Here is a 25,314-nt window from a genome sequence, read left to right as displayed (position 1 = left end):
ATCTTTCTGTACATTTAGTCCTTGATAACGCTAATGTCAAAAGAGTCACAATGTGCATCACAGAGTAAACCCTTTAAGGAATTAAACTTGGAATATATCATACAAATAAATGTTTTAATGCTATTCTGGTTTAAAAGTTTATATCTCTACTCAGAAAAGTTTCAAAATATTAATTAAATGGGTCTCTAATGTATGCAATGTTTCTTTTACTGTGTTATAGAGCCTTGAATAAATTACTGCACTCTGATAAGTGAACAGTTACTGAACTGCCAGGAAGTATCCATCCCTAATTCATTAGAACTCAGCTGCTTAGGGTACTACAGTCCACCTCGAGCTTTTTTTCTGTAGTAAACTATAGCTGTTTAATTTGTCAGTTTATGGTGTATGTTAACAGTACTTCCTGTGAAAATGAGTATCTCCATAATTAATTAGTATACTGTGAAACCATTACTTTGTGTGGCAAAGAAAGAAGACAGTTATTAACTGTTGATGATCATTCATTTCTGGCACTTTATCGTCTAACATGTCTTATTTCTATTGCCATTTTTTTCTTCATGTTGCATCTGTGATTTGATGCCTGGAAAATACCAGATCTCAGTGAAGAAGTCCAAAGTTTTTTCTCTTTTTCAGATTGTTTCTGTTCTGAGAATCCAAGATCAGATAATACCAAATAATAAGCAGAGGGTTCAAAAAGTTTTTCACACATATTGGAATAGGGCCAACACGAATAACGCTAAGCAGTTTTAATGGAGCCGTGTTCAGAGAGAACAATAAAGACAGATTTAAAAGGAAAGCATGAGTAGTACATGCAGAGTTGTTGTACTCATGTTGGGCCCAGGATATTAGAAGCACAATATAAATGAGGTAATTTCAGTCGGTGAGAAACAGAAGCTTTTGAGCTTCTGTGAAGCTCTTCTTCAGCCTGGAAAATATACTCGGAGTGTCACAGCTATGCACTCGGTAGAGCATATTGTTTAGCATAAATAGTTATATATTTTAAGGGACCATTCAAGGATGAACTGGCTTCTCCATTCATAGACAGGAAAAGAGGTTTGGGGTACATCTTGAGGGCTGTATTATTGGTGCGTTACAGACTGTTGTAATAAGCCGTTAATCCAGGGTCTTTATTCAGTCCATGATTTTTACTGTCTAGCAATATAGTGAATTTACGCTCCAGGCTTGTCTTTTGAAAGTATTGTGTAAGTGTCCTTTAATGAAAAGTTGGCTATAGAATGATCACTTAGGCTATGTCTACAGCCGCATTATTTCAGAATAAGCTATTCCCGAAGAAGTATTCTGGAATAGTTTTTTCCAAAATATTGCATCTCCACATAATGGCCACGGTTACACTGCCCCCTCTTTTCAGAAGGGACATGGTAATGAGCTGCTTTTCAGATGCTAATGAGGCACTGCCATGAATACGCAGCACCTCATTAGCGTAACGGCAGCTGTGCACATTTCGAAAGTGCCACTTTCTAAGCACACTCTGCCCATGTAAACAAGGGGCTTTCGAAAGGACCTTCTGGACTCGGAAAGCTCCTTCTTCCCAAAACCAAATGGGAAGAAAGGGCTTTCAAAACCAGGGGGTCGCTTTAAAAGGCCCCTGTCTACACAGGCAGCATGCATTTTGAAAGCAGCACTTTCAAAATACACACAGCCACTATTATGCTAACGAGGCACTGCATATTCATGGCAGCGCCTCATTAACATCTGCCAAAGTGGCGCACATTAACATGCCCCTTCCAAAAGGAGGGGGCTAGTGTATCCATGGCCAAAATGCATTTCAAAATAGTGCTCAGCTATTTTGAAATAGAGCATCTACTCACAATAGAGCCTATTTTGAAGTAGAGCCATTGGATGTACTATGGCTTATTTCAAAATAAGCTCTATTCCCTGTCTACACAGCCCCTATTTCAAAATACCTGTTTCAAAATAGGCACTATTCCTCCTGGAATGAGGTTTACTTATTTCAAAATAAGGCAACCGCTATTTTGAAGTTATCGTGAAATGGCAGCTACGTTGTGCAGATGCTTCCATAGTTATTTAAAAATAGCACATGTTCGTTCAAAATAACCTTGCTGTGTAGACCTACCCTAAGGGAAAAGAGTTCACCCATAGGTGCAGTATGTTTTTTGTCTTTCCTCATTTACTAGCCTCATTTTCTTGAATGGTTGCACTCTAGGGCCATATCCAGGAATACTTGTGCCTTTTTATTGCAGGGGGGTTAGAAGAGACAAAAACTCCTTGTATTCCTTTCCCTCACCCCTTCCCTTGTAGACCCACAGAGTAACACTCTAACTTTTAACATGCAAAGGGATACTATGTTAAAGCAGGGCACATTCATAATTGCAATACATGAATCTCAGAAATTTTGAAGGTTCTGATAAATACATCAAAGTTTTGAACTTCTTCTGACCCATCCATACCCTTTGATTATGCGAGAAAGGGCTGGACCCTGAGAAACCATGCACTGATATTGGTGCTTTTCTTTGCCTCTTACTGGTTCAGAAATGGCTCAAATTGCCTTTCCCAGCTATTTTCTTTTATTTTTGATTCTGGTTGCAGGTGAAGCAAGAAGAGAAGAAGACAAAGCATAACAAACACTCCAGACATTTTCAGCCTTCTGAATAGAGATGGTTTGGGCTTGGTTTAAGTTTCAAGCGTGTTTCTAATCTGCTTATTATTTTCTCCAAACCAGCGCACCCTAACATCATTTTAGCAAGTGCTGATTTCTTTGTTCTCTGTGGATACAGCAGAAGCTTCACCCAGGAAGCTTCTATTAGACTGAAGAGGTTGATATTTGGAGCCATTCATCTGGGGATGAATAAACCCCTTTACAAAAATCTGTTTTTGAGGACACCAATCTCAAATCAATCCCAATAAGCAATCACTTGGCTAGCCAGCCATATGTCTAGTGGGAGTTGTGTCAGATGAAAAAAATGGTTACAAATTAATATGAAGCTTTTTCATAGAAGGGGAATCCCTTCAGAGTTAAACAGTTTGTCTGTGTCTACAATATAGTGATCTGTCGACAGAAGTTAATGTCAGAAGAGATCTTCCAGTAAAACTTCTGTTGACAGGTCACATCCACACACACAAGCAGATCAAAAGAGCAATCTGCTCTGTCACCTGAGAGCAGCCAGACTGCCCGGCCACTCTCTTGACAGAACGGCCAACTGAAAGCTCAGCAAACAGGGCTACCTGGTGAACCAGAAGCCCTGTCTATTGCCAGAGGGACCCCCAGAGCATCTATAAGGCTTTATTGTAGACAGAAACTGTTGCCAAAGATGTTATTCCTCATTGCAAAGATGCAGAATGCTGTCGGTTTTGTTGACAAAACCCCGTAGATGTAGCATTTGTCGGTGAGGAACCTCCAGGAAGATAAACGTCTTCAGAAGATTGACCTATGGTTCAATGACATACAGATACAATTTTTGTTTTCATCACCTTACGCTAAATTACACCATGATCTGAGTGATACTTTAGTATGTAACCCACCTTGACTGTGACTTAATTGACCCAGATGCACAAATATTGGTTAATCTTGTGTGGTTGCCTTTTGGTTTAGCAATATTAGTATAAGTTCCTTCACAGTTTCACTTTGGTAACAAGACACTCAGTCTTGTGATGATATCAGCAACTTCTGGGAGATGCTGAGTGCCTTTTGGTGTGACCTGCTGAATGGTGGAGCTTCTGACACAAGATCTATCTCCAAAATAATGGCTTAAATATTAATATTCCATTGGTTTAATTTGCTTTAGTTTGTTTTGAACAGAAGAAAAAAATTGTAAAACTTTTCTTTATATATGATTCTCAATTCTTCTTTTGAGGAATAACTATTTTATGGATTAAAAGTTATATTTTCAGAAGAGTTCACTAGTTCTGTGCAATTCTATTCCATAGTGCCAGCTCCCTGATTTTCAGAGGTGCTGCGAATTCAGTTCTCATTGAAATCATAACTTGTTCACAACTATTTAGTTTTTCCCTTAGGTGTAGTAAAGATCTTTTTTCCAATTGAACCAGTTCTTCTTCTTTCTAGGCAGATTTGCAGTCCGTTAACCTGAAGCATGATAGACTGGAACAGTGCTAGGAAACCCATATGGAGCTGACACTGGTTTGGCCTCCATTCCCCCTCTGACATATTCAAGGCCACATTTGCAAAAATGTCACAGAATTTGAGGTTCAGTTAGAGAGACCTGCGCACTGAGAATCCAAAGATTAAGAAAACCAGAAACGGCAGCAACTGTTGAAAATTTGTGTTATATTTTAACCTTGCACCAAATGAGTTTGGCTTTGTGTGCTTTCATATTTGGATGCCCATCTGGAGGCAATTTACTCAACTAGAAATATGCAGCTCTATTTTGAAAGATCCAGGAGGTTTTATTAACAACTGGATACAACCACTTTTCACTAATAACTCTCTGAGGGTCTGATTCAAGAAAGCATTCAAGCATTTCAAATAACATGCAGTCCTGTAGCACCTGAGAAACCAACAAATGTATTAGGTCATAAGCCTTCATGGGTAAAACCCACTGAGGGGCTACGTCTACACTAGCCCCAAAGTTCGAAATGGCCAGGCAAATGGCCATTTCGAAGTTTACTAATGAAGCGCTGAAATGCATATTCAGCGCTTCATTAGCATGCAGGTGGCCGCGGCGCTTCGAAATTGACGCGGCTTGCCACCACGCAGCTCGTCCCAACAGGGCTCCTTTTCAGAAGGACCCCGCCTACTTCGAAGTCCCCTTATTCCCATCTGCTCACAGGAATAAGGGGACTTCGAAGTAGGAGGGGTCCTTTCGAAAAGAAGCCCCGTCGGGATGAGCCGCGTGGTGGCGAGCCGCGTCAATTTCGAAGCGCCGCGGCCGCCCGCATGCTAATGAAGCGCTGAATATGCATTTCAGCGCTTCATTACTAAACTTCAAAATGGCCATTTGCCTGGCCATTTCGAAGTTTGGGGCTAGTGTAGACACGGCCAGGAGGACCCTGATACATTTGTTAGTCTCTCAAGAGCTACAGGACTTCTTGTTATTTGTGAAGTTACAGATGAACTCACCTCCACTGTCACTCAAGCATCTGTTTTGTGTATGTATACATGTTGTCCCTAATGTAAGTATGCATCCACGGTGCTTACAAATGAGGATCATTATTCTTATTTAATCTGTTCCAAGTTAAGTCCACAGAATTAGTGACCTCTGACTACATATGTTGATATAGGTGTTCTTTTTTACTTTAAGCAATTTGAAGTCTGTATATTGTTTTGAAATATATATGTAAATAGTCATATTTATATGGGGGTGTTCCTGTTTTGCTTCTTTAGGGAAGTCTCTGTGATGCTTTGTAGAGGAATGAAAATGTGATACTGTCATATACAAAAGATGCAAAGTCCAAACTGAAGAAGCTGCATGGGAAGTGTGTAGGATTTCTTTAAAACCTAAAGAGAAACAACTTGCAAAATTTTAGTCCATAATTAATTTTGGTCAATAGTGTTGCACATTCTGATCAGCAGAAAAATTGCATAAACAGTTTATTAATTAAACCCCATAGCTACAAATACATTCCCAGTGAGGACAAATTAGAGAGCAAATTTTGACACTTAATCATTTTATTTAAAAAATAATTTATTTGTATTTTAATTATTTTAACACTATAGCAATAATATATGTAGAGCATTCAGCATCCTGCTGGGAAGCACACACTGAGATCAGAAGAAGGATTTTTCTTGACAAAAAGGCAATCTTTAACTTTAACCTACTGCTAAGGGTGGTGAGGAAGTGCAATGATGCGAATGCAGCATGTTGGGGAATGGTGCAGACCGTGCCTCCTGTAGTATTGAGCCAGGGCACAGAGCAGCTGCTGCTATATACTATACATATTAACAAGGTGTATGTCAGCCACGGCCGGGTAATGAGTTGTCTGTGAGCCTATTTTACATCCGAGTCTTTAGCTGCTAGGACAGCCCGTCCCTTCACAGCAGGCAGCCAAGATGGCTGATGGATGTCCCTGAGATTCACCTGAGTCTTTGAGCACTAGGACAGACTGCCTCTTCGCAGTGGGCAGCCAGTGAGGCTGACGGGTGCCCCAAGAGTCTGCTCCATGGAGACAGCACGACTCAGTGCCCAGCTTTTACTGCACCTTACCACTGACCAGGCTGAATACAGCCAAACGGGCTAAGGTTCTTTGTTTGTGTTTGGCCAAGTTACAGCAACTGGAAGGAGTCAGGCTGAAGGTTAAACATGGTTACTATTTATTACAAAGCAGAAATAAAAAAAAAAATCTTAATGGTTACAGAATTATATAAAGTCTTAATGGTTACAGTTGCAGGAAAAGTTAGATAAAATCTTAATGGTTACACTGTTATTGCTCTATTTGCTTAGCTACTATAGTAGGATGATACAAATGACATGTCAATTAGAGAAAGTTACCCATTTGAGGACCAGACGCCTCAGACTAAAGAGCTCTTACAATTAAATGTGCACAAAAAAAAAAAAAAACATTGCAGGTATAATCTCACCCCTGCATCCTTCGACTCCAGCGTAGCCAACATCGTTCACTGAATCCCTTGGGAAGAACAAACGAGGAAGGGTGTCCCCTGGGTCCTCAGGAAGCAATAACCTTACCCGACCAGCAGGTACAGGAAATTGGAGCTTGGTTAGAGTAGACACTTAGGTCCTTGGGGCCTAAGGTTCTTCCTTATCTCAAGGTACCAATTGTGCTGGCTCATCTTTGTTATGCCAGCGCTTACAAGGCAGTTACACTTGTAAGACAGAGATAACTAAATTTATGGAAACGGGGCAAACTTTCACACAGGCAGTAAAATTCCCCTTCCTGGGACAAAAGTGTGGGCGGATCAATTATCAATACCAGCCAAGGGCAGCTTGAAGCCCCAAGGCCATTGGCTAGACCGTTAACCCTCTTATCTGTATTCTTCAGTCCAGGGTCATGCTGACATAGCACATCCGTGTTTGTGAGGCACCGGAAAGTGTTTGAGATTAGCGCATCTGTGCTCTCAAAATATTCCAAGACTGTGCTGTTTCTTTGTGCTGTGTGCTCTGAGGCACTGAAGAGGGGCAGGCAAGATGGAGTAGAGCAGGGGGATTCTGTCTGGCTACAGCACAGTATGTGCTGGCCCATGACATCCCAATATAAGGGGAAGTGGACAATATTGCAGCCCATTTGAGTTTCCTAACACTGTTGGGGTTGTTGATAGTTCTGGTAATTTTTTAACTCTCAAGTGAGTTAATTACACATCAGCCTTGGGTAAAGAACAAACCTAGCATTTCATCCTTGTTTTCTTATTCATACAGTACCCAGTGCAGTGAAGTCATGGCCCATGACTGGGGCTCCTTGATGCTACTATGATGCCAATAATAATGATCTCCTGACTTAGGACAAAGAACTTTACTCCACCTAGGATAAAGAGTAAATATTTGTAATTTACAACAGGTTTGTGGAGTGTTCACACTGGCCTTTACCAATTCACAAATAACCTCAAATTAATGGACAGCTCAAGATAAAATGAAATCTAGTGTAGACATGTCTTGTTGCCGTTAGAGTTCCCTGTTTCTTGTGTGCCTAGATTGTCCTCAGTGCTTGAGCATGGTTTAAATGGGTAGGGAGGCTCAACAGTCTGCACCTTTTTTACGTGCACCAATCCACTCCCAGTTCTGGAATACAAGTGCCCATTGCTTTAATGCCTGTGCTAGTGCATGACATGTAAGGGAACAATGAATATCTTTGTCCCTCATGCATGGAGGGAAAGACAAGTTATGAAGGACTTTGCTTTAAGTAGGCAACAAATATATTAACTCATTTAGGAACTACAACTACAACTACAGTGCAAGGCATGATTCTGTGATAATTTCTATCTCATGGAGGACCACAGCCAGAACCTAAATGCACCACAACTGATCCCAGCCTGACCCCTGGCCCTCCTACCATGTGAAGGTGAAGAGGCTGAAGAAAAGATGTTATCCCTTTGCTCTGCTGTGCACAGGGAGCCCCAATCTCATTTCTGTTTCCTCACATGATGCGTTCCCTAAGTTCACTTCCAATGCTGGATGTGAAAGAACCAGACCCATTTCACAAGGAGTACCTGGATATCTGACACCTGTTGAGTTGTGGCAATTTGATCCCTAACCTGCGAGACTATCCCATTGGGTCTCTGAGCTACTGTGGGAAAGGCAAAATCCCCACCCCAGTCAATCTGGCAGCAAGTTAAAAATTACTTCCCTGTTCCATAAAGATAGAGCAATGGACACATCAGACCAAAAAAAAAAAAAAACAGGCCTAAGTAGTAGAACTTCAGACATAGTATAGAGTTCACCTTGCTTAACTATATCATTGCAAAACATATTGTTCCTTATCTTCAGGGCTGCATCTACACTAGCACGTTCTTTGGAAATATTTTTCAACAGAAGGGGATCTTTTGAAATATCCAGCATCGCGCCTACACACAAAAAGCATTCTTTCAAAATTAAATCAAAAGAACACGGTGCTCCTTTCAAAAGCACTCTTCCACTCCTGTTTCAGGAACAGCGCCTTCTTTTTGAAAAGCTTCTTTCAAAAGAATATGTGTGTAGAAAAGAGCAGTCCTCACGACACCTGATTTTTCGATCCCTGTCCTCTTCCTTTGAAAGAGTAGGGGCTGTGTGGACGCTCTCTTTCAAAAAGGCAAGTCACTCTTGATCCATTTTTTTGTGAGTGTGTGCACTCTTTTGAAGGAAGTTCTTTTGGAAGAGATCTTACGGAAGGACTTCTTTCGAAAGATTACTGTAGTGTTGACGCACCCCAGGAGAGCAGCACAACTTAATACAAGTTAGATATTTTCGTAAAGGAAGGAAAAAAAGCACCTTTTTGACAGGGAAAACATAGTTAGTGTCTCTAAACAAGATCATCCTCTAAACAAGAGGTGATGGTGATGCCTTCAGGTCTGCAGTTCACTCTGGGAAAAGTAACTTGAGAGTCATGTTGTAGAAAAGAGCAGTTCAGGGGATTTGTGCAGTTGTGTTGCGTGCCATTACAAATCAGACCCTTTAATCTTTTTCATGGAACTGTCTATGATGCTGATTAGAACTTTTCTCTAACTCGTTAGAGTAGTGTATATGAATGTACATACTGGAAGAATATGAATCAACTTTGCCAGTGTCCACAATGAATTTAATTTTCTGTCTTTTTGCTGAATTAGATCCTACCGAAGTTCCTCACTATGTTCTTCAGTCTTGACCAGCCTAAATTTTTTAGCTGATTCGTAAGGTATTTTGATCTTCTGTAAATGCATTGATACTTTAACCTAAATGGCATCTGTATATCCAGCACCGAGGTGGAAAAAAGATGACAGAGAAGAGTGATTTTCATCCCTGTACAAACATTTCCATTCCTGCAGTAGTTGTTGTTCATATTGATATTCACATTTTATTTTAGTAAAATGTAACACTTTTAGCCAGGGGAATATTAGCAATATTTATTCACTGTGAACATGCTGAGCACTTCAGATAATTTTGATAGTAATCTGAAGGCCAAATCCTCTGCATATATTAAATGATGCAGCTCTCTTGACTTCCATAGCATTGTGCTTCTTTATGTAAACCAAGAATTTGGCCCCAGGGAAGGCATTTATGATGCTAATGCAAATTACTGTTTTCAGTGGCATAACTGATTCCATCTGAAGTTTTGTTTTATTTTTTTTTTCATTTTTTTTTAATAGCCTCGCCTTTTTCCCTCTTTCTTTTGTAGTCAGAGCTACCTTCAAGCAGCAAGTGATGTGCCTGGGGGCCACAACCTGGATCCCTCCGCAAACTACAATTCCCCAAAGTTCCGATCAAGGAATCAGAGCTATATGAGAGCAGTGAGCACGCTCAGTCAGGCCAGCTGTGTTAGTCAGGTGGGAATCCACTGTTAAATTTTTTATTGTGGGCTAATTTACATATACAGGACTAGCTACTAAAAATGGAAAATTTATTTGGATTTTTTTGCAATTGATGTTAGAGGAGTGAAGATGTAAGTAGTTACAAAGTAATTCAAGCTTCAAGGAATTTAATATTGAATGAAGATGGTGCGATTAAAAACATGCAAAATCAGAATTTCCCTTTTAGGAAAGCTAGCATATAGTTATGCACAGGGTTTCAAAGGTATTGCCTTTTAGTTTCATTGGGTTCCCACTGCATCTTGTATGGTAATAGGTCACAAATAGGAGTGCTAAGCAGCCATTCTCTATATCAATCATTACTATTTATACCTCTCTCATGTCGTCTTTTCATCTTTTCTTCTCTAATTAAACAGACCTCGTCTTTTTCGATGTCCCTTCATGTGGAAGTCTCTCCATGCTTTTAAAAATTTTCATTGCCTTTGTCTGGACATTTTCCATTTCTGCTGCATCCTTGTTGAGTTGGGATGACCACAATTCAGTGAGGTGTACCATCAGTTTATATAATAATATTTTGTTAAGCGTTATTATATATGTTTCTTCCTTAATATAAAATAACATCCTTGCCTTGTTTGACAATCACTGTGCATAGAAAAAGTATTTTTCATTCAACTGTCTGCAATGATAACTAGGACTTTTTACTAACTCATTAGAGTAGTGTATATGAATGTGCATACTGAAAGATTGTGAATCAACCCTGCCTTTGTCCACAATGAATTTAATTTGCCATCATTTTGCTGAATTAGATCAGACAGAAGTTTCTCACTGTGTCCTTCTATCTTGACCAACCTAAATATTTAAATATTTTTATCTACATAATTTGCCACTTCACTGTTCAACCTTTTTCAGCTCTCTCTTTCTCTCTCTCTCTCTCTCTCTCTCACACACACACACACACACACACACACGTTCAGTTTAAAAGTTCTGAGCCTTTGCTGCTTCCTGGTCCTTTCCTGTGACACATGTTCCATCAATATGAGAGCAGTTCAGTAAGTTTTTCTGTTATTTCAGTGGGAACTGAAGGATACTGGTGATATATTCATTCTTGCAATCTTTGTTTTAAAATTATGTTTCCAGGTTCCACAATCTAGCTGTATCTACACGTGCTCCCCACAGAAGGGAGGCATGTTAATGAGGCAGTTTGGAAGAAGCTAATGAGGCATTTACATGAATATGTAGTGCCTCATTAGCATAATGGCTGCCGCACGTGATTCAAAAGTGCCACTTCCGGAATGCACACCACCTGTGTAGATGGGGCCTTTTTGAAAGGACCCCCTAACTTCAAAAGCCCCTTCTTCCTATTTGCTTTTTTCACAAAGTGCTGAATGTTAACCCTTTGAATTGAGCACTGTAATAGTGTCTAAAATGGGAGACTCCCCAAATTACCAGTCACTTTTTGCAAATCTTTGCCTAAGTTGTCATGACTCTCTTTGTCAACAGTACAAGCAAAAGATTATTCAAAATAAGATTTTTCCCCTTCCCAGATATCATCAGTGAATTTAATTTATGAAGGACAAAATAATTCATTTCAGAGTGGATTTAATTGCCAAGATACTTCTATAGAAAATTAAAATAATAGACTTTCATTGTGGTCAGTGGTTCTGTATGAAATTTCTTCTATCAAAATCATGGAGAATTTGCAGTGACTTTTTCCAAAATAATCAAGAGCTATTGATAACAATATATGATAAAAAGCAATATTATTCAGATATGGAGGTTGGTGAGGTTATACGGTTGACTAGATAGTTATATGATTTTGTTTCCATTATTGTAAATTAATATATCATTAAATAAAATACATATTATTGTCATTTACTGCTATCTCCATTATTCATCTTCTAATTTCAATCTGAATTAATATAATTTTCAATTTCTCAGCCAAATGCTACAATTAGATATATAGTATATTCCTAATAATTATTCCAAATGTCTAGGAAAAGAAACAGAAATTAATGTTGAAACTACTGGCAGCATAAATGGACAGTAAAACAAAGTTCTTTTGCTTAACCCCAGGTATTTGACATTAATATATTTCAGTCCATATTGTCAATAGGTCCAGAACAAATTTTTAAATAGATGCAGGGAGGATGCTCAGCTGATTTAAACCATTAAGTCGTTATCATTATAATTCCACTATATTTAGCAACACCAGTTAACTCCATTGATGGCTATGGCATGACAGTTGTATAGTTTCTGTCAGTATAGAACAGATTATTTTGTGGGGTGGGATTCCCCAAGATCTCTTTCAAGAACTCTTCCACTTCATTCCCTAAGAGTTCAGTGCAACATCAGTTCTGTCACTTAAATTCCTTTATTTTGTGTACAGAAAAAACACATTAAGTTGATCATAGAGGATGGTGTAGGGCTATCTCACATCCAGTGCTTTTTTTGTGCTGTTTGTTACAGCGCAGCTGCAGGACCCCCGGCCAGGTAGCAGGAGGACCCTGCCAACCCTGTGGCTGGCAGGGAGGCAGGGGGTGGGGAGAGTGAAAGCAACAATTGTTTTTTTACAAAAAAAAAAAAAAAGCCCTGCTCACATCCAAAGGTACAGTGACTTCCTCCCTTTATAACTATTACGTTCACTTTACATTGCATCACTCATTTTGGCAGTCTTTGTTGATTTGTAGGAACCAACGCTTGAACATCATACTCTTTCCACTCACTGTCCATATACAACTTACACTTCTCATCTTTATGTTCCCAATTTATTGCTACCTTGTCCATTGTAAATGGTTTCCTGGGTGTCTCTCTTACCTTAGCTAGTACAGATGTGCTGTTTTTTAGTTTACTGATCCATGTACCCAGCAGAGTTAGCATAGACATTGTTTCAACTTGCTGATGCATTTACTTCCCTAATCCGGTCACTCAGGAAATGAAGCCCACCCATGTCCAGTTATTTATGCTCAGCCAGGCCAACATTCCACTGATTTTCTTTTTCATTTCCATTTTAGTTCTGTTTCTGTGCTTTCTTTTTTATGTTCATTACCCAGCAACACATTTCCAAGATGTCAGTAGTTATAATTATTTGAATCACTATTAACAAGAGGCTCAACGTATGAACCACAGTGTGAAATTCTACTTCCTCTCTTATAGCACTTTAAAAACTAACAAAATACTTTATTAGGTGATGAGCTTTCATGGGTCAGACCCATATATCTCCAGATCTGAGGAAGTGGGTCTGCCCCACAAAAACACATCCCCTAATAAATTTTTTTGTTAGTCTTTAAAGTGCTACATGACTGCTGATTTGTTTTGATAGAATACAAACTAACATGGCTACCTCTCTGTTACTCCTCTCCTATAGTCCACTAGGACTCATCTACTCTAGCCCCCTTCTTTGAAGGGGGCATGTAAACAAGCCCGATCTGTGAATAGCAAGGAGATGCTGTGCTGCATATGCAGCAACTCATTAGCGTAATTCTCACCACACAAACTTGGAAGTTGCTAGCTTTGAAGTGCTGGCAAGCAGTATAGCCACAGGCACTTTGAAGTTTTGGGAGTAAGGGAACTTCAAAGTTGCACAGGTACTTCGAAGTGCCCATGGCTACACTGCTTGCTGGTGCTTTCAAGTTAGTAACGTCAAAGTTTGTATGGTGAGAATTATGCTAATGAGGTGCTTCATATGCAGTGCAGCACCTCATTGCTATTCACCAATTGGGCTCATTTACATACCCCCTTCAATGGAGGGAGCTCATGTAGATGAGCCCCTAGAGTGCGATTCCTCCTAGAATCTTAGAAATGCAGGACTGAAACCTACTTCGAAAAGGTCATCTAGTCCAGTCCCTTGTACTAAAGGCAAGACTAAGAAATAACAAGACCATTCCTCACAGGTGTTCATCCAACCAGTTCTTTAAAACTTCCAGTGACCAAGATTCCATGACCTCCCTACACAATTTGTTCCAGTGCTTAACTACCACTCAGTTAATAAGGTTTCCCTAATTTCCAACCTAAAAATCCCTTGGTTCAATTTAAGCCTATTGCTTCTTGTTCTAACCTTAGAGTTTAAGGAGAAAAGTTTTTCATCCTCCTCCTTGAAACAGCCCCACTCAATATGCCCTGCCACCTTGATTGCTGCCACTGATTACTACTCTCCGGTAACAGTTTTTCCAACCAGCTGAGCAGTCACTTTTAGGTAGCTCCATCTCATCTGTATTTCCCTACTTTGTTTATGAGATGGTCACATAAATCCATATCCAAAGCCTTTCTAAACTCAATATACCACATCTACCACTTCCCCATCCACTAGGCTTATTATTCTGTCAAAAAGCAAAAAACAAACCTATTATGTTGGTTTGACATGATCTGTCCTTGACAAATCCTTCTTAATTGGACTCATCTTCTCATTTTCTAGGTGTTTACAAATTGATTTCTTGATCATTTGCTCCATTACCTTTACCATTTACCTCCATTACTGACATTAAGACCACTGGATTGTAATTTCCTATGTTGTCCTTATTCCCCTTTTAATAGATTGACACTGGATATGTGCCCTGTTCTAGTCCTCTGCAATATCTCCTATCTACCATGTGATTTCAAAGATAATCACTAATGGCTCCGATATCTCTTCAGTCAGATCCTTGAGAATTCTAAAATGTATTGCATCAGGCTCTGATAACTTGTGACATTTTATTTTTCTAAATAGTTTTTGACTTGTTCATTTCTTGTTTTAGTCACTTTCCTTCACTACGTTGGACGTCTAATTGCTATTAACCTTTTGGTGAAAACTGAAACAAAAGGCATTTAGTACTTTTGCCATTTGCATATTTTGTTAGTGTCTCGCTCCCTCATTGAGTAATGAGCTACCCTATCCTTGATCTTCCTCTTGTTTTTAGTGTATTTGTAGAATGTTTTCTTCTTTCCTTTCATGTCTCTAACTAGTTTAAAGTATCAGAGGGGTAGTCATGTTAGTCTGGATCTGTAACAGCAACGAAGGGTCCTGTGGCACCTTATAGACTAACAGAAAAGTGAGTCTGTGCTCACGAAAGCTCATGCTCAAAACTTTTCTGTTAGTCTATTAGGTGCCACAGGACCCTTTGTTGCTGTACTAGTTTAAAGTAATTTTGTGTCTCGGCCTTTCTAATTTTGTCCCCACATGCTTGTGTTGCTTTTTTGTAATGTTCATTCTTTGTAACTTGACCTAGTTTCCACTTTTTTGTTCAAATTGAAACTCCCTGATCTGATGCTCTTGGGACCCAACTGGTCCCAAACCAGGGAATTTGCTGAACCAGGTGAGGACAAAGCTTGCCCCTCGACTCCCAGCTGCCGGCTTCCCTGAGGCTCTGTTGCTGCAGCCCACAGGGCACTGCCACCTCCTCCTGCCCAGAGCTCTGCTGCTCTGGCTCCCAGAGCTCCATGGCTCCCTTGGTCCAGCCCCAGGAGCACTGGTGCCCCCTTGTTCTGGTCCTGGGGCACCAGGGCACTATTACTCCAGTACCAGGGGCCTCTGTTGCTCTGGCCTGCAGGCCCACTAGGGCAAAGGGGCTTTGCTCCTGGACTCCAGGACTACATTCTCCCCTCATCCAGCAATGCTTCTGGCTCCAGCCTACCGATTTTTCTGTGTGAGAGGTCTCACCCCAGAGCACTCACAAGGTCACTGATGATGCTAGACTAGAGGTGTTGCTGAATTAGGGAAGTCTGCATTAGAGAGGTTTAACCTGTTGGATTTTTCCTTGAATTTCAAGCAATCAAAGATCCCCTGGTTAAGCCAGGGTGGTCTCGTGCCATAGTTGTATTTTTTCCTATGCAGTGGGGTAATTCATTCCTGTGATCTAAATAACATCACTTCAAAAAACTTTCAACTCTCCTGAACTGATTTTTCCGTTGCATTTGCTTCCCATGGCATCAGTTCCCTGAGTTTGCTAAAGTCTGCCTTCTTGAAATCTATTATTTTTATTATGCAGTTTTCCCTCCTACCATTCCTTAGAACCATAAACTGTATCATTTCATCATCACTCTCATCCAAGCTGCCTTCTGCTTTCAAATTCTCACCCACTTCCTCCCTCTTTGTCAAAATCAAATCTAGAACACGCTATCCTCTCGTTGCTTTCTGTACCTTCTGAAAGTAAAAATAGTCTCCAATGCTGTATTATTTTTCCAATAAAAAAGTGGATAGCTGAAGTTCCCTCTTACAACCAAGTCCTGTGTTGTGGATTATGTTATTATTTCTTTAAAAAAAGCCTCATCCACTTCTGTCTGGCTTGGTGGTCTGTAATAGATCCCTACCAGAAAACAGTAGTACAGGTTTGCTTTACCTTTAAAGCCTCCCTCTGTAATTTTAATGTTGCTCTTATTTTAATTATACTATAAAAGCTGCCACCAATTTTTTCCACTTATTACTACAGGAAAGGTGGGCGTGAAACAGAACAACGGCTAATTAAAATAACATTCCCTTGGGCCATACTAAAAGTGGGCTTCTTCAGCCACCACCCAATATTTGTTTATAACCTGCACAGGCAGTTTTTACTTCACCAGTGCCTCACCCTCTCTTCTTTATGGTGAAATTTGGAGACTGTTCCACCAGAATGAACTCACAGGCTTACAACTCTGTAATCCAGAACACATGCACCAATTAGTGCCAACAGCAAGACAAGTCTGGGGCTTTCCAGACCTTGCATTTTCTTTGCCACAGTATTTGAGGGGAAAATAAACTTCTTCCACACTTTGTTAGTCTTTAAAATGCTACTGAATTTCTTTTTTATTTTGATAGTATATAGACTAGCATGGCTATCTCTCTGTTACTATTCTTCCACACTATATGGGTTACAGTGGTTCTACATTTCACTTCATGGTATTGAACCCTAGTTAATTTCCGTACTCTTCTCCAGCTGGTTTTCCTTGTCTTTTACCAAATTTTTAACTTTTCTGTGGTGATAAAAGAGGGCAAGTTATGTCCGGATTGCATTTCCACTAGTACATTCGGAAATCGTTAAACCATACAGAAATCTCTAATTCCTTCAGTAATTTGACTAATTTATGCATGGTCATCCAGTTTAAATCAGACTGTCCTGTAGGACACCACACCATTCATAACAGACACAAAATGACCTTTTTTATTTAGAGTGGCTATCAAGGCATGTTGAAGAGAAAATGAGAGTGGTGACAGTTGTTGCCACTTACCTTCCCTTTGTATAATCTGATTGCTAAGCATTTTACTAGACATCACTGTACTGAATTATATTACCATCATGGGGTTTTGTTATTACACTAAGCTTTCTTTTCTTTTTTTCATTTTTAACATGTTAAAGTCCTTTATTAACATTTTATACACTAAACAGGGCAATAAACCTATTACAGTCCTTTTTAACAGTTTATTACTTTTACTGCCCTGACTATGTAGTCCCCTCAAGATCTCTAGAGTGGTAATTTGTGCAAAAGTCTTTTTTGGTAATTTTGTACTTTTTTGTAATTACTCATGTCCGTTTTTTCTCTTCTTAGTAAGAAACTTCACCAGACCTTACTATCTACTAAATTCTGAGAACTTCTTCTGTTTCATTTCCTAGGATAAGACATTTTTAGCCAACTTTTCCTCAGAGATCTAAGCTTATGTTTTTTCAGTTATTTCTTAACTTAGTACATTTTGCCTACACAGTTGCACTCACTAAAGTCAGTCCTTCAAAGATGGCTGACTTTTAGTCTTGATTTATGCAAATAAGTAACAGACACTGGGTTGATCTGAAGGCTTCTTTTCTCCCTTTATAGGACTCTTTTCCATTTATTTTATTTCTTCCTCTACATCTTTGATTTGCTTTTTATGCTTTTAGCCTTCAGTTCTCAAGATAGAACATTATATTTGTAAAATTTTAGCTACTAGAAATAATCCTTGCAAAGCTGCTTTTTTGATCTGGGCTTTCTTTGCATTAAGATAAAAATAGAAAAACTAGATACTATTTTTATGGCTGTCAATGGGTCCTATTTTAAAAAAAAATCACTGACATTCAACAGACCTTTGCTATGCTCTGCCAAACATTCTCTTTTCTAAAAAATAACTATCATTCCCTGGAGCTTCTTTTTCACCTGTATCCAGTTTCCCTCTAATCTGTCTTTATAAGCTCCTTCCTTCAATTTAACCCACTTCTCCAGCATGATGCTAACTTCCTCACATTTAAACCCTTAAGCCCTACCATTGCTATTTTTGTTAATGCTAGGTTGTGACTTTCATACCAAGGGTCTGTATGCTATCTGTGGATCCAAGTCATGGCACCAATATGTTAGGGTTGCCCAAAATCCTCTTCCACTTGGTTTCCCAGTCTGGTTTCCCAGTACAGTCTGATTCTAATCTTCTCAGTTTGATTCCTTTTTTTTTTTTTTTGCCATGCTTTAAAGCTAGGTTAAGTTGATCCAGCTCAACCATAATTAATGGGTAGGTGGCATACCACACATCCAACATTACACACACGCCCCTTCCTACCAAAACAGAACAGCAGTCCAGCAGCACTTTAAACACTAACAGAATAATTTATTAGGTGATGAGCTTTCATGGGACAGACCCACTTCTTCAGATTATATGCATTTACACTTCACATTACATTCACTAAACTTTCCATCATGTGTTTGGGATTTGACTTAATTGCATTGTAGAAACCCATCCCTGCCTCATCCTCTGTCCATGTACAGTACTGTTTACATCATCATTAGGCACCCAACTTATCTTATTCATTGTTATCTTATCCATTGTAAATAATTTCCTTGGTGTCCCTTAGCTAAGTACAGACAGTGTGTTTCAGCCCACTGGTCCAATTACCTCCCTCACTTTCTCTTTTAAATAAAAAGGCTCACCCAGGTACACATACTGATGGACCCAGTACTTATTTTTGTTGAAAATTTTTAATAAAAAAGGTCCAGATTGTGGTTTTAGCCCTCAATCCATACAGATACTCCAAGAGCAACTCATACAGCTGCAGACACATCTATTCTTTACAATGAAAGTGGCAAGAGATTCTTTTCTTCCATCATTTAGTGCACTTGGGCTTAAACTGTGGCCCAGAGCAACACAGATACATCCTGGAGCTCCCTGATAGCAAGAGGAAAAGAACAGTCTGCAGCGTCCTCTTTAAAGGATGGTGCACACATACCCCTATGCGGACAGCCAGTTTGTTGAGTTGTACACAGAAAGTGCTACTCAGCCCACTTCTCCACTACTCTTGCAGGCTACAGTAAATATAACACACAGCCTGAAAATTCAGACTAGTTTGACACAATATCTCAATTGGGAAACCTCATACAATTAAATGGTATTCAATGGGTCTTGACTCTCCACTTGCGATAGTGGCTAGATTTCCTAATCAGTGTATGGAGATCTTGAATGTATCTGTTTTTGTTCTTAATATTTATTAAACATAACTATACCAAATGGGCATTGTAATGCTTAATTGTTTCCTAAACAGTTCTTCATTAGTGCACAGGCATCCAGCTGAGAGATGCTGAAGCTGCGATGATGAAAAACAAAGCAACTCAAAAATCAAATGCATTGTTGTTATTTATTTAGATGAGTGAAGCAGAGGTCAATGGGCAATTTGAGTCGGTGTGCGAATCAGTGTTTAGCGAAGTTGAAGCTCAGGCAATGGATGCCCTTGATCTCCCCGGATGCTTCCGAACAAGAAGCCACAGTTACCTGCGGGCCATTCAGGCAGGTTACTCCCAGGATGATGAATGTATCCCTGCAATGGGATCTTCCAACATCACCTCAACTATCAGGTCAACAACAGGTAAGAAAACCTATGCTGGCTTCTGGAACAAATAAACAGAGTGGGGAAAGGGTGCATATGGAAAGCCTATTTTTCCTGTGTGATTCTCATAATTAATATTGCCTTTTACATTGAAGTAGTCAGTGCTTTTTTTATAAATAAAAAAAAATTTCGGGTTAATTAGCCGGCTCCCCGTTCCCTCCTCCCAGCCAATCCCATAGCTGGGGCGGCTGAGGTGCTGGTACTCAGTAATGGCAAGTACTGGCACAAAAAAAGCACTGGATATAATATATTGAGAATCAGGCTTGAATATTGTACCATAGTGCTTGAATGTCTGAGTGTGTAGCTATGGATAATTTCATATTTATTGGAATATAATGGGCCTGAACTTCAGCCTGGATTTGACTTCATCTTCTTTGCTCATCTGTATTATTTTGTAAGTGCAATGAATTGCAGGCAAAATTATATTATTTAGCTAATTAAATACCTATTTTGAAGTTAAACTTCTAAACAAGATCAGTTACATTCACAGTCAGCTGGGTCTTTAAAAAAGTGAAGCTAGGCTCAAACTCTTAGGGTGAAGACTAACTTACTTAGCTTTGGAATGGGTGTGATAGATGATGATCATATACTGCAGCATACGCACTGTGTTATATTTCATGAATCGTCAGTAATCAATCAGTATTCAGCATTCATTATTATTCCACTTGGGTTTTTTTTGCTCCTTTCATACATTTAGAACTCCTTTTTCTCTTATAAGTTGCTTAACAAAAAGATTGATTTTATTGTTTTATTACTTTAACTCTCTTGAATAGTGAAGGGTGATTAAAGATTGTACGGATAAGGTAAAAAGTAAACTGAATCCATTATAACATTTCATCAGATACATTGTAACATTTATTTGTGAAGTTATCCAAACCTATTTTTACATTCCCAAATATATTCTGTAACACACAGTGATACTGCCCTAGCCTCATACTGCTGAAATGAGATGCCACATTCATAGAAAGTAAAAATATAGCCCAAACAAAAATAAATATGTCAGCTTAAATTGTTTTTGGCATTTATACTATACAGCACTGCACTAAGAATTTTTGAGCAGAAAGCAATTGTTGTCTTTCAATATCATTAGCATGAAGTGTTACCAAGAGTATTGTGTGTTATTTCATCTTCACTATAACATTCTACACAGAACATCTTAATGAAATAGTGTAAGCAACTCCTATAATACAGATAGTTATGGTTACCTCCCTTACCACATGTCCATGCACTTCAATACCAAGTTTAGAGGCTCTGCCATCGAGGGATAAAATGCAGAATGCAATAAAACCTTTAAAGACCACCGATGAAAGTACATTTTTCCCAGTTATTGTATAGCATTGTGTTGTGAATATGACCATACTGTTGCATGGACTGAAGTAAAAGCAGGCAATGTGGATGCCTAAGTATAGATTTTGGCACCTAACTTTAGGCACCTAAGTTAGAATATCTCTAAATCTATCTTAGAAGTCAAATTGGTTGGCTTAGTTATCAGAGATACTGACTTTACATTGCAGATTTAAAATAACCGTCCTGTCCAAAAGGAGATCACTTTCTTTTCCTAAAGTCATAAAGTAGCATAAGTACAATATGTCTGGCAAAATCATCAGATAATGTAATAAATATGTCTGCATCCCACTGTTCTTTCCTCGTGAAAAATGCTATGCAGTGATTAGTAGTCTGCTGGTTAAATGATGTGGTTTTGAAAACTCTAACCTTCATTTCACACATGATTTCTTTCCATTTCTGAAATGATTAATCAGACAGGTTTTGTTGCCTACATACATAATATTTCCTATTTGTCAAGGAGAAACAATAGTAGCAAAAAAGTGACTATAGACAAAATGGTCATTAGAAATGGGGCCCTAAGCAAAACTCCAGTTCCAGACATACTTGAGAGGCTTCAGAATCTGGCTCTGTGTTCAGATTTCAGATTTAGTGACATTCTGTAATCAAAATATTATCCCTGTGCCATTAAACAATTTTGTTTTTAACTTTAATGGGATTACTGATGTAAGGCAAACATTCAAACCAGAAAAAGCAGTCAAGTAGCACTTTAAAGACTAGCAAAATAGTTTATTAGGTGAGCTTTCGTGGGACAGACCCACTTCTGTTCTGGTCTGGCTATGGTCTGAAGAAGTGGGTCTGTCCCACGAAAGCTCACCTAATAAACTATTTTGCTAGTCTTTAAAGTGCTACTTGACTGCTTTTTGTTTTAATAGTGTATAGACTAGCACGGCTTCCTCTCTGTTACTATTCAAACCAGAAATACTTATTAAATTTGCAAGGAAGAACAATGACTGTGTGGTTCACTATTAATTAAAATTTCTAGTTTCCAAAAAAGTAACCATGTGACAGTGGTTTCATGTTTCTGTCTTCAGCCTTTGGCCTTTTAGAGGAATATGCTTTATTTCATATTACTGATACAGTTCAAATAACCCATTACCTCCCCCTTCACTTATCTGAAAATTGTAAAATTAGTTATTGGATATAATGTGATATATGAGACTGGTTGATATTTAACATGACCATAGGTTCTTTCAAATAAAACATGCATTTCAACCTTCAGTGCAAATTCACCATTCTAAATCTTTAGGAACATGACTTTTCTCTGTTTGCTTGTTTGTTTGTTTGTTCATGCTACTGATGTTATAACCCCTTCTTGGCCAATTCATTAAAGACATTTCTTAGAAAGTTACCAAGAAACCCAATTTAATTATTATTTGAAACATTAGGGATAGGAGCTGGAGCTGTCTCTTACCAGTGTTTTAAACAAATGAAATTATAGCACATAGACTTAGCTAAAGCTTTAATAGTTTAATAGCAAATATAGATTGGAAGCAGAAAAATATAATATTTAATCTATGAAATTAATTATGGAACTATCTTCTTTGGAAGTATATTTATATATATATCTGTAAAGCTTAGTTGTAGAAAAAAGATGCCTATAAATGTGCATAGATGCATGGGTTTCATTTAGAATGTTAGGAAGGATACAGGTTTATTCACTAGTATAAAATACATATTTGTTCATCCCTTTAGAAGCGTTTCCATGTGCTCATAACATTTGGATGGGGCAACCATAGTCCAGACGTAAGCAAACTTTTTACTCCAGGCCCCATTTTTCATCCCTGCAATTAGCAGAAGCCCCCCAAGAACCTATCTAATGTTATCCAAACTGATGGACATTTCACTTATGTTCATATAAAAAACGCCTTTTGACATGTGTAAGAAAATAAGTATGTAGAATGTAAAAACTTCATTAACCAGTATATAAATGTAAATACACATACATAAAAACAGTAACATGTTCCAACATTTTCAATAAGATGGATGAGCCTGAGACCCAGCAGCCACTTGTGCTGCACCCTGCTTATGAAATGTATTGCCCCTCCCAAGGGAGCTCACCCCCCACTTTGCTCACCCCGCCACAGTCATCTCTTCCAATATTTAAACCGGGTTCCAGAGATGTGCATGATCCCAGGACATCTCAAGAATATTTATTTCTATGGGCTAGCTTTTGTACCATTAAGCTAGCTACGCATAGGATGAATCCCTATCCATCCTTCATTGTCAAATTGTGTGGTAGGAAGCAATACTCTCTTTTTGCCTTGGCAAAACTGGAAAACGGGAGGTGCGGGGGCAGGGGTTTGCCATACCATCTAAACCATAAACTCAGGCAGCTTATTTGGTAGAATTCAAAATGATGCAATCTTGCTCCAAGAATGGAAACACCAGATTAACAATACATATGAACCTGTAGTCACAGGGTCACTACCTACACTTGTGGCCTATCTAAATTGGGCAGAAGCCAATACCCCCACTGATGCCTGTGGTCCAATGTGAATAAATTATAGTGTCATGAAAGCAGTCCATGTTGTTGGAAGCCAGAAGTAACTCCCACTCTCATGTGACTCCTGCCAATACTAACTATGCTTCACTGTGGTTAAGAACTTTCTGTCCATCTTTCATTACTTCTTAAGGGGAGATTGTTGTAACCTTTCTGCCAGGTTGTGTCAGTAACAGGAAAGGTTGAGTTCAATATGTAGCGATTCCTCTGAAAATTTTCAAATAAAATCAGCTCAAGCCCCACCAAGAAATCTGGAAAACTAAACACCATCCCAGGCTCCTGTGACAATCATTACTTCCACACTCACAAGCACTAAGTTTGTATAACAAAAGAAAATGTGTACAAAAGTGAGTATTAGTGCTGTGCATGTGGTATGCCAATGATCTGATGGCATGATAGTTCAGCGGACATTTATCCACTCCTCATGATACTTCCTGCTCACAGTCTGTTGCTCAAGTTCAAGGAAGTCGCAGAGTCTGGGGGAAAGTTCAACTGGATTCACCTCTGGTCCCATCGGAACGAGGAGAGTGAACAAGTGATCTCTTTGCAATTGTGGATGTGCTATCACTGCTGCCTGTGTTGCTGCTCATCGTTGTTGCTGCTGCTAGTTGTGATGCTGTATTCAGACACTCCACTGACCAGCCCCATTCTCATTCTGGTAAAGAGCATAAAGGCAGTCCAGTAGCACTTTAAAGGCTAACAAAATAATTTATTAGGTGGTGAGCTTTCATGAGACAAACCCACTTCTTCAGACCATAGCCATCTGAAGAAGTGGGTCTGTCCCATGAAAGCTCACCACCTAATACATTATTTTGTTAGTCTTTAAAGTGCTACTGGACTGCCTTTTTGTTTTGATAGAATATAGACTAACACGGATATCTCTCTGCTACTGGTAAAGAGCATATGTGGCAAAATCCAAAACAAATACCAAGAGTTCCCTTCCCTAGGGATATCTTTTCCCTTCCCAGTCTTATTTACATAACAAACTCTTCTTTAAAGCTACGTTCAAAGTCAATCATTCAACCCTCTAAATTTTTCCCAGGTCAACCGGTCTGAAAGGAAAATATAGTTTAAACTGACAGTTTACTTTCCTGTCTCAGCAAGAGATCCTTAATCTGGATCTTTTCAGATCTGTCAAATGGTCATTATGATGGAAGAATGTTACTAATATGCAAAATTTGCTTCCCAGCATGCCTGGCTGAAATACTGCTCTGTGATTCTTAGCATTGCTAGGAAATTTCAATTCTCAGTGTGCCCTCATTTCTTGAACAATACGGAACTTGTAACCATTTACACCTGGAAACTGATTTTTGTTCCAAACTGCACACAGCACCCCTTAGACCATTTTTTTTTCCTTGTTAGCTGCCTTCCTTGTTACCAAGGTATGTTCCCAGAGTAAAAAGTTAAAGAATTTTTCTTATAGCCTTAAAAGAACAGTACCCTTCATTTCCTTCCAACCACTTATAGTCTTTTTTTCAAGCAGCAGGGGTGGAATTACTTCAGATCAGTCAGTTCTGGGGGTTAGTCAATAGCTTGTTCCACTTAATTCACTCTCTCCAGCCTCCTGACCTTCCTTTTCCAGCATTTTTCAATGATCCCTATCAAGAGAAAGAGCTAAAGAATGAAATTACCTGCCTCCTCCAAATGTTTGCAACAGAGGAGGTCTCTCAGCAGCAAAGGAGAAGCTTTCTATTCCTGTTATTTTCTTATTTCCAAGACAAAAGTAAACTGAACATATAGATCAAATGGTAACAGTGGTGTCCATATGTCATCTCTGAGGCAAGCGGGCTATCTGCTTCTTTGCTTTTGCCATTCAGTAG

The 25,314-nt window shown here is 39.0% G+C and overlaps 1 protein-coding gene across 2 annotated transcripts in view; it reads left to right on the top strand.

The window, feature by feature from the left end:
• Positions 1-25,314, top strand: part of DLGAP2 (DLG associated protein 2) — a 547,630-nt gene that overhangs the window by 463,640 nt on the left and 58,676 nt on the right. For both annotated transcript variants that reach the window (XM_074988921.1, XM_074988920.1), the window contains exons 7-8: positions 9,733-9,880; positions 19,407-19,626. In XM_074988921.1, the coding sequence (XP_074845022.1) occupies positions 9,733-9,880; positions 19,407-19,626 (368 nt within the window). The remainder of the gene's footprint in view (positions 1-9,732; positions 9,881-19,406; positions 19,627-25,314) is intronic.

This window comes from Carettochelys insculpta, chromosome 3 (assembly GCF_033958435.1).
Source record: "Carettochelys insculpta isolate YL-2023 chromosome 3, ASM3395843v1, whole genome shotgun sequence".
Lineage (NCBI taxonomy): Eukaryota > Metazoa > Chordata > Testudines > Carettochelyidae > Carettochelys > Carettochelys insculpta.
This window is presented reverse-complemented; position numbering and strand designations above follow the sequence as displayed.